The 10,853-nt window shown below is 44.9% G+C and overlaps 1 protein-coding gene across 3 annotated transcripts in view; it reads left to right on the plus strand.

Moving 5' to 3' along the window:
* EFHD1 (EF-hand domain family member D1) overlaps window positions 1-8,601 on the plus strand; it is a 44,900-nt gene extending 36,299 nt beyond the window's left edge. For all 3 annotated transcript variants that reach the window (XM_077869251.1, XM_077869250.1, XM_077869252.1), the window contains exon 4: window positions 8,336-8,601. In XM_077869251.1, the coding sequence (XP_077725377.1) occupies window positions 8,336-8,470 (135 nt within the window). In that variant the 3' untranslated portion in view covers window positions 8,471-8,601. The remainder of the gene's footprint in view (window positions 1-8,335) is intronic.
* Window positions 8,602-10,853: the final 2,252 nt, after the last annotated feature.

Here is a 10,853-nt window from a genome sequence, read left to right on the forward strand (position 1 = left end):
AAGGAGCTGACATTTGCGACAGATGTTCAGAGATGAATGGGAATTCACCTGTAATCAAGGAAGGGAGGGCGTTCCTGCCGTGGGAACAGCAAGAGCAAAGGCTCCGGGCACGGAGGGTGAAGTGCATTTGGAAGCTGGCCCCTGTGCACATCCAGCGGAAGGTCAGGCCTCCCCAGGCTGCTAACCACCAGAATTATCTGCAGACCAGCTTCTCAGATCCCCCTCCCTAGACCTCCTTGGGATTTTTCCAGGGTAGGGCCCCAGAAACATGGAGCTGAATGAGCTCTGCAGGCAGTTGCACTGCAAAGACACGCTCAGGAAAGACAGCTGAAGGCGCTGGGGGCCCTCAGCAGGCCTCCCCCTGACCAGCGCTGGGCACTGGGGATGGACGTGTCTGGGGAAAAGCTGGAATCAGCCAGGCTTCCATGGACATCTGGAGAATTGTGGGTCCACTGAGCACAGGGATGGTGGGACTGAGAAGGAGGTGGTAATGAATCTCAAATTAGCTAGCACTCTCGGTATTTATGACTGCTTGCTTGGAGGTGGATGGTAAGAAATGCCATTAGGGCTAGATTTGTGGAGCTGTGTAGAGAGGGCTTGATGATATTTTAAAAATCAGGACAGGGGCGCCTCCTCCCTCCCAATATGGGAATAGTGTGAGGAAGGGGATGGTGTGCCCTTTCATTTGGAAGGGCACATGGGGGTGCCTGGCAGGCTGGCTCAGAAGAGCACGTGACTTTTGATCTCAAGGCCATGGGTTCGAGCCCCATGTGGGGTGTAGGGATTGCTTAAATAAATTTTAAGAAAAAATGAAGGGTGCAACGTTAGTCCACAAATAGCTTCATCCTGCCTTTCTTTCTTGGGGTCTGTGTGTGCAGCTGTAATTCTGCTACTAGCAAGGATGGGGACACTAGGTAATGAGGGTCATGGAATTATCTCTTCTACACATGTCCAGCACTGGCTGAGGGCTAGGATACCATTACCCCCACTGGGCTCTCTGTGGAGCTCAGGGTAGACAGGTCAGTCTCCCCAGACCCTCGGGCCGCGTCTCCAAGCACGAGAGGAGGGAGGAAATGAATGCTTCATGGATGCCTGGCTCACGGACCACGGGATCTGCCTTCACAGGATACAAGCAGCTCCTCAAGAACTCGCAGGGGTGACTATGGTAGAACACAGTGGTGACTGGATGGGGGGAAGAAACTGACTGGAGATACAAGGAAACCAAGACTTGAAGTCAGATGAGGCCAGAGTGCAGGTCTTGGGTCTAGCAAGTGGGTCAGTGGAGACTTTTGGAGACCAGGTTCCCTGTGGAGGGCAGATGGCAGTAGGGTAAGAGGTGAGTGGGAAGTGGGAAGCAGGGAGGAAGAGCCCAACTTTTCCATGTAGACCGCTGGCGGGGGAGGCCTGGACAAAATGGGGATGGTAGTTTGGGATCAGGCAAGATGTCTGTTGTTGTGTTTAACCTAGAATAGACAGATGTTGGTATGTTTTTAGATCCCAGGGAAGTGGTCCACAGAGAAGGAAACATGAAGACAGAGTGGGGTGATTGGTGAGACAGGACTCACAGACCATAGAATCAAGGGGAGAGGTAGACTTTTTTTTTTTTAAGATTTTTTTTCAAAGATTTTATTTCTTTATTCATGAGAGACAGAGTGAGAGGCAGAGACACAGGCAGAGGGAGAAGCCTGCTCCTGGTAGGGAGCCCAATGTGGGACTCGATCCCAAGACCTTGGGATCATGACCTGAGCCAAAGGCAGACACAACCACTGAGCCACCCAGGTGCCCGAGGCAGACTTTTATAGTGGAGAACAAGGACCCCAAGGGAGGGAGTCACCCCAAGGTCCCCTCCCCCTCTGACCTGGCCAGCAGTAGTAGGCAAGTGCTCCAAGCCCTCAGCTGAAGACCTCAGGGTCACGTCTTATCTAACACTCACACAGACACTCTGGATGGAGGCAGTGGCATCCCACTCTCTAGATGAGGACACTGAGGCTTAAACTGTGGCTTATGGGTAAATATTTAGCAACTGGCTCTCTGAACGAAGTATGCATATGGATGCATATGCATATATACATATACATAACTTTATTATAGATTTTAATGATATAAAGGATATGTAGACACAATTTACAAATAATAAAGTATACTCTACTTTTTAAAAAATATTTTATTTATTTATTTGGGAGAGAAAGAGAGCACATAGAGGAAGAGGGAGAAGCAGACTCCCCACTGAGCAGGGAGCCCAATGCCGGCCTAGATCCGAGGACACTGAGACCATAACCTGAGACGAAGGCAGACACATAACCAATTGAGCCTCCTAGGTGCCCTGTATACTTTACTTTATTATAAATTCCACATGGCCTATTGATCCTCAAAGAACAACTCCTTGATTTTTGTTGGGCTCTGTATCTGTTGCCTATGGTTGCAAATGACAAAAGAACCTAGTTCTAACATGAATGTTGGTTGATACTGTAAGTAAATTTATAAGAAAAAGTGAAGGGATGCATGTTGGAATTTTATTCTTTCCTCAATGATGTGAACAACTTGTTTGCTGAAATTTTTAAAAAGATTTTATTATGTGAGAGAGAGAGAAGAGAGAGAAAGAGAGAGCAAGCATGAGGGAGTGGGCAGAGGGAGAGGGAGAAGCAGATGAGGGGAGCAGGGAGCTCAACATGGGGTTCGATGCCAGGACCCTGGGATCATGACCTGAGTTGAAGGCAGACACTTAACCAGCTAAACCACCCACATGCCCCTTTGCTGAATTTGATAATACTTTTAAAATATTGGAAGAATATTCCCTGAATTTCTTTGGAGCTATTCTTAATGGAAAGACCACAATCACTACACATTTTTCAGCTTAATCTGCATTTTTAACATTTCCCATCACTTTTTAAAAATCATTTTCTTTTTTTTTTAAGATTTTATTTATTTATTCATGAGAGACACACAGAGAGAGAGGCAGAGACACAGGCAGAGAGAGAAGCAGGCTCCATGCGGGGAGCCCGACATGGGACTCGATCCCAGGTCTTCAGGATCAGGCCCTGGGCCAAAGGTGGTGCTAAACCGCTGAGCCACCTGGGCTGCCCATTCCCATCACTTTCTTAGGAAAAGATTGTCAATTATACAATAAATCAAGCCCTACTTTTGTAGCATTTTGTTGGGTTCCAAGGTGTAAATACTCCTACCAGGGTTGCTTTCAAGCTTCCAACAGGATATTGTTGAACATGGATTTGGGAAGATACACAGTGTGTTATTGTATAGGATTTCCACCTTAAAGTTATACCAGAAACAGACAACTTTCAAAAACACAGAAAGAGTAAAATGTAGCAAGATAATAAGGAAGCAATATTTAATTGCTTTTTTATATTTATTTATATCTTTTTAATATTTATTACAGAGACTCCTGGGTGTCTCTGCTTTTTAAAGCAGCGGTTGAGCGTCTGCCTTCAGGGCGTGATCCTGGAGTCCTGGGATCAAGTCCAACATCAGGCTCCCTGCATGGGGCCTGCTTCTCCCTCTGCCTGTGTCTCTGCCTCTTTCTGTGTGTCTCTCATGAATAAATAAATAAAATTTTAAAAATTAAAATGTTTAATATTTGTTACCTTTATTTCTAATATAATTTACTTATAGATTTATATAATTTATTTATTTTTTATTGTTTTTTATTTTTTTAAATTTTTATTTATTCATGATAGGCACACAGTGAGAGAGAGAGAGGCAGAGACACAGGCAGAGGGAGAAGCAGGCTCCATGCACCGGGAGCCCGATGTGGGATTCGATCCCGGATCTCCAGGATCCCGCCCTGGGCCAAAGACAGGCGCCAAACCGCTGCGCCACCCAGGGATCCCAGATTTATATAATTTAACTTTGAATATATTTTTTAAAGATTTTATTTATTTATTCATGAGAGACACAGAAAGAGAGAAAGGCAGAGACACAGGCAAAGGAGAAGCAGGCTCCCCGTAGGAAGCCCGATGTGGAACTTGATCCTGGGACAGGGACCACGCCCCGAGCCAAAGGCAGACACTCCACCACTGAGCCACCCAGGCATCCCAGCTTTTAATATTTAATGGCCAGCTCATAAAATTCTTGAAAACAGAACAACAAGGAAAAAAATGAATAAAGGTGAAGAGGAGAGGGGTCAGGGCTAGACAAGGAGACTGGGGTCCAAACTTTCAGCCCGAGTCTGGGAACAGAGGGTGATGAGAGTCAACATGAGCTAGACTCTGCTTGAGGCAATTAAATCTGGCCTCTGGTGACTCCAATGCCAAGGGAGAACTGCTTGAGACAGAGCAGGGCCTCCCTAAGAAATACCTGGGAACTTTGGAAAACACAATTTCCTCCCCCTAGGGATTCTGATTCAGAAAGAGTAAAAACATAAGCTCCATGGTTAATATTTTCAGAGGTGTCCTGTGTTCAGACACGGACCCCTGTGCATTACAGGGAGAATGTAGGAAGGGGTGTTATCATTTTTCATTGAGATGTGAGAGTCTGCATTGTGCTACGAAGGATGTAATGGACTGAAAACCAGAATGGACCGGATAAAGAGCATTCCTGGAAATGGTAAATCTCAGCTGTAATACACGGAAGTGAGTAGAACCATAGAATAGGCATGGAGACACCTAAACGTGGAAGCTTGTGATGGGGAAAAGATGACGGATCTAGGAATGTGTTAGTTAAAAATAGAGGTCAGGTCTCCTGGATGCTTAGTTGGTAGAGCCTGAGACTCTAGATCTCAGGGTTTTGAGTTCAAGCCCCCATGTTGGCTGTGGAGCCTAAAAAAAAAAGTAGAGGTTACGACACGTTGATTTAACATCATTAAACACTCAACAAAACAGAATGCTCTTCTATAAATGTGAGATAAGTAGACAGTGATTAATTATAAAGACATTTAGGAAAAAAAAAAGACATTTAGGAGCCCCCTCCCTGCCCCCACCAAAAAAACACCCCACAAGTTAAGTGCTGGGGAATTTAGGGATTAATTCTTCAATGTTACAGATTTTTTTCAATGTCACAAACTAGTTCGAATATATTGAAAAAGATTACATCACACTCATTTTCTCTTTTTAAAAAGATTTATTTATTTTAGAGGGAAAGAGCTTGAGCAAGTCTGGGCAGCAGGGGAGAGGGAGAGGGAGAAAGAATCTCAAGCAAACTCCCTGCTGAGTGACACATGGGGCTCAGTGTCACAACCTTGAGATTATGACCTGAGCCAAAGCCACCTCTCACATTCATTCTCTAAAGCCATCATGATTCTAACAAGAAAATCAGATAAAAACATGTCAGAAAAAAAAAAAAAAAAGCATATTAACATAATGAATATAGCTGTGGGACTCTTAAGACATGTGAAATTTATGTTAAGACTGCAGGGATAATTTTAAAATTCTCATAGGTATCAAATATGAAAAAATGTGATCATTTCAGCAAGACATCTCAAAACATTTGGTGAAGTTTAATATTCATAGTAAGACATTTAAAAATATGGAAAGATGGATGCCTTGGTGGCTCAGTCAGTTACCATCTGACTCTTGATCTCAGCTCAGGTCTTGATCTCAGGGTCATTAGTTCAAGCCCCGTGTTGGGTTCCATGTTGGGCATGGAGACTACTTAAAAGAATAAAAAAGAAAAAAAGAGGGCAGCCCAGGTGGCCTAGCGGTTTAGCACTGTCTTCAGTCCGGGGCCTGATCCTAGAGACCTGGGATCCAGTCCCATGTCGGGCTCCCTGCGTGGAGCCTGCTTCTTCCTCTGCCTGTGTCTCTGCCTCTCTCTCTCTCTCTCTCTCTCTCTCTCTCTGCGCCCCCCACCCCCTGTGTGTCTCTCATGAATACATAAATAAAAAATATTTTAAAAAGAAAGGGAAGGAAGGAAGGAAGGAAGGAAGGAAGGAAGGAAGGAAGGAAAATATGAAAAAAAGTGTGCTTAGTCAACATAATGAAAGAATACTTTCCTCAGAGGTTGCCTGGGTGGCTCAGTCAGTTGAGCATTTGCCTTTGGCTCAGGTCATGATTTGGGATCCTGGTGTCCAGCCCCTCATCAGGATTCCTGCTCAGCAGGCAGTCTGCTTCTTCCTCTTCTTCTGTGCTCTCATGCTCCCTCTTGTTCTCTCTCTCTCTCTCTCAAATAAATAAATAAATAAATAAGAACAAAAAAGAATACCTTCCTCATAAATATCCAGGCATTCTATAAACAGTAATATTAAATAATGTGGTACATGTGTAGGAGTAAACAAATCAGTCAGTGGAACAGGATAGAAAATAGTAAAAATGGGATCCCTGGGTGGCTCAGTGGTTTAGCGCCTGCCTTCGGCCCAGGGTGTGATCCTGGAATCCCAGGATTGAGTCCCACATCGGGTTCCTGCAGGGAGCCTGCTTCTCCCTCTGCCTGTGTCTCTGCCTCTCTCTCTCTCTGTGTCTCTCATGAATAAATAAAATATTTTTTAAAAATAGTAAAAACAGACCTCCTTCATGTGGGAATTTGGTACATGAAAAAGATAATTTTCAAATCAGTGGGAAAATCATGGGCTATTCAATAAGAGGCATGAGAAAATTGGCTCTCCACTTAGGAAAATGAAGTCAAGTCCTCCTATGATATATACTTCCTTCACTGACATAAAATATAGGTGACTTTAAGAGCTGAATGGGAAAATAAAACCAGAAAAGTATGAAAGGAGGATGGGTGTAGAGCCCTGGGGTATAGAAGACTTTAAACATGACATAAGAGAGGAAGGCCATGGGGTGGGTGCCTGGCTCAGTTGGTAGAGCATGTGACTTTTTTTTTTTTTTAAATAATATCCATAGTTCACTTAGATTTTCTTTTTTTTTTTTTTTAAGATTTTATTTATTCATGATAGACACAGAGAGAGAGAGAGAGAGAGAGAGAAGCAGAGACACAGGCAGAGGGAGAAGCAGGCTCCATGCAAGGAGCCTGAAGTGGGACTCGATCCCAGGACTCCAGGATCACGCCCTGGGCTGAAGGCAGGCACTAAACCACTGAGCCACCCAGGGATCCCCAAGCATGCGACTCTTGATCTTGGGGTCGTGAGTTTAAGCCTCACCTTGGGCATGGAGCCTACTTAGAGAGAGAGAGAGCTCAAAGCTAGAATGGAAGAGGTTGAAAATTTAGATTACATCAAAATTTAAATATGTGAAAAAAAATTTAAATATGTGTATGGCCTCAGGTATCTTGAAGTTAGACCAGCAAAAGACTTAAGAGTAGCTGAAAAATATATAGAAAGAGACTAAGACTAAATTATGTAAAGAATGGTAAAGTGGGAAATCCCGGGGAAATGGGTAATTCACCCAAGAGGAAATAAAAGAAGGTGCCAGGTTTGTGGGGTTTTTTCCCCCCCTATCAGATTGGCAAACAGGAAAAAGTTTACTGATAAACGTTGGTGAGGCTGTGGGGAAATGTGTACTCACATTCCATGATGGTGGGGGTATAAATTGGAACAGCTATTTTGGAGAGCAATTTGGCAATCTTTATTAAAATAATGTGCACACCCAGTGCATTTGGGAATTTTACCAAATGGATGAGACACTGAGCCGGGGAGGGGGGTGGTGGGAGGAATTCATTCCAGAATACAGGATTTTTTTTTAAAGATTTTATTTATTTATTCATGAGAGAGACAGAGGCAGAGACACAGGCAGAGGGAGAAGCAGGCCCCATGCAGGGAGCCCGACGTGGGGCTCGATCCCAGGACTCCAGGATCACACCCTGGGCCGAAGGCAGCGCTAAACCGCTGAGCCACCCAGGGCTCCCCCAGAATAGAGGATTGGAAAATGGATTTATCTGATATGGTATTATTATAGATAAATAGGTTTAAAGAATTAGCACCAAATCCCATCCACAACATCCACAAGAACACATGATATTTGGAAGTAAATTCAGAATGATTGATAATGTTGTAAAGGTATCTGCTTGCCACAGGCAGATTGATGCGACTGCAGTCAGAATCCCAGCAGGGAGTTCGTTTGGTTTGGTTTTTGGTCTTCCCCCCCTAAAACAAAACTATATTATTGTGAGATTAAAGGTTGACACAGAAGTCGGTAATAGGCGGGTGGTTAAACGATGTCCCGGCAAAGAAGTGAAGTGGGAAGACCGACCGTAGCGGGTGGGACCGTGTCTAGCACGGTGGCAGATAAAGTGATGCCACCCACCACGGGGATCAAGCAAACTTCCGAGGGGTACCGGCTCTGGGGGGCGCGGGGTCCTGCCCTGCAGTGGACCGGTTCCCCTGTCTCAGGGCTCCAGCCCCCTGAGCTCTGTTTGATGCGTGGTTCCATCTCCAAGCTTCTCCCCTCCCTCAGGCTGTTGGTTTGTTTTTGCTGTGTCTCTGCAGGTCCAAGCTTTGTCCTGTGCCAGTAAGTTTGAAGCTGAGCTAAAAGCCGAGCAAGATGAGCGGAAGCGGGAAGAGGAGAAGAGGAGGATCCGCCAGGCGGCCTTCCGGGAGCTCAAGGCGGCCTTCAGTACTTAGGCTGTCTTGACCTCCATCCACAGTGCCTCACAGATGCCCCCAAGAGAGCTGGCTGGGCATCTTCACCCCTGCCCCCCCTGCCCCCCAACCAGCCTCCGCCCCACCACCCAATGCAAGCTCCTTAACCTCACAGGTGGCAGGGGCGGCTCTCATCCCTGGGTGGGAGCCCCTCCCAAGGGTCCTGGGATGAGCCAACTGCCTCCCTTGCTTCTCTTTCCTGACCCCCTTCCTCTGTAGCCAGATTGTGCCTCTACTTAGCAGTTTGTACTTTTTCCTTGTCCCTTTGCCATTCTGCATCAAAGAGTGTTAATTTGTGCAGATCTTTCTTTCTTTGATGGCCCTCAGAGGAGATAGTCCCTGGAGGGCTCTGATGTTAACGTGGCCTGTTTTCTTGGGTAATTCTCTGGCCCTCTCCTCTCTGGGTCCCCCTCCTCTTTGTTGGCCATCCGACTTCCCTATTTTCCTTCTGAGCCTGATTCTGCCCGTTGCTTTTGCGTCTTCTGTCCTTTTTTGATGGTAAGGTTTAAGGCAAACCAGGCTGGACCACTGCCTGTCCTCTCTTCAACAGGAGGAGTGGCACACTGCTGAGATGACAAAATAGAAGAAAAATAGAACATTCTGTTCCTTCCTATCACCTTTCTCCTGTCCTCCTAGCAGTCTCCCACGACCCACCCTCTTCATCCCCCCTCCATTCGTTTGTTTTCATTTCACCCTTTCCTCCTACTCTTAAATACTATGCTATTTACCTGAAAGAAAAAGAGAATTACCAGAAGTGCTATTAATGCGTAGAAGAATCCCTGTTAATTCTGACTGTGCAAATTATATTACAGCAGACCCCTACACTCCCAAGTGACAAATCCAGAGCTTTTCAAAATCCCCAAAGTCATGACCATCCTCATCTGGCCAGTTTCCAACTTTTGCTCCCAAGATGTCAAGATGAAACTGTTCCTACCCCCACTGCAAATTTTTATGCATTGTGTGCTCTTGGGATTGCTCTCAAATGCCAGGGGGTTTGTATTTTTAAAAAATAATTCCTAGCATCATATTTATTACTTCTCTTTTGTAACTGCTGTCTTTATAACAGGAAAACATCTGCATTTCTACTTTACAGCTGTCTCTTTTTAAATAAACCATGCAAATGGACTTTGCCATCACATCAATGTGCTTTTAGTCTTCTTTGACTTGGGGGGGAGAGAGAGGAGTGTTTTTTGCAGGGGCCACATCCAGCCCAAGCTCCTGTGTGACACTGACTCCCAGAAGTAGAGTTAGAAGTGGTAATTAAGGGTCAGCTTTACTCAGGGACACTCTTTATATTGAGGTTGTCTGTCAGCTGCTCTCCCCTTCCCATCACTGAGAATTCTCAGCTGCAGGCAAAAATCTGTAGCTTGATTTCTCTTGCTTCTTAGATCCCTTAAAACTCTGATGAGGGCCAATGACCCCTCCCTTCCTCCCTCCCATGTAGATTCTAGGGCATTTGTGGACCTGAGTAAGGACTTCTGTCTCACGAGAACACCCATAGCAAAAAAATAAAAAAAAATAAAAAATACTCATAGCTTCCCCATGGAGAATTATACCTGTTTTTGCACAAACCCAAGACCTACAATTCTTGGGTGTCATTTTTCAGGTAGGGTCACCTCCCCACAGGGGAAGTGGATACAAAAAAGGGATGGAGATGCTCTTTTTTTGTTTAGATTTTATTTACTTATTTGACACACAGAGAGAGTGTGTACAAGCAGGGGAATGGCACAGGGAGAGGAAGAAACAGGCTTCCCGCTGAGTAGGGAGCCTGTGGGGCTTGATTCCAGGACCCCGGGATCATGACCTGAGCTGAAGGCAGACACTAAACCAGCTGAACCACCCAGGCACCCCAGGATGGAGACACTCTTACCATACAATCCAGGAAATGTGCTTTTTGGCATTTTCTTAATCCAAGAAATTTTGTCTCCACAAAAACCTGCACATGAATGTTTATAGCAGCTATTTCTTAATTTCCAAAACTTAGGAGCAACCAAGATGTTTTTCAGTAGGCAAATGGATAAACTGGTAGATATGTCTATACAATGGAATATTAATTCAGCCGTGAAAAGAAATATTAGCAATGAAAAGAAACAAGCTGTCAAGTTGCCAAAAGACATGAAGGAAACTTAAATGCATGTTGCTAAGTGAAAGAAGCCAGTCTGGAAAGGTTACACACAGTATGATTCCAACTATAACATCTGGAAAAGGCAAACCTACAAAGACGGTGAAGTAAAAAGTTAGGGGTTGAGAGAGAAAGGGGGAAGAATGAATAGGTGGAGCATGGGGGATTTTTAGTAGTCTTATAGTCATCCCATAGAGGTCATTAGACATTAAACAAAATGCACAGAATGTACAACACTAAGCG

This window comes from Canis aureus, chromosome 24 (assembly GCF_053574225.1).
Source record: "Canis aureus isolate CA01 chromosome 24, VMU_Caureus_v.1.0, whole genome shotgun sequence".
NCBI lineage: Eukaryota > Metazoa > Chordata > Mammalia > Carnivora > Canidae > Canis > Canis aureus.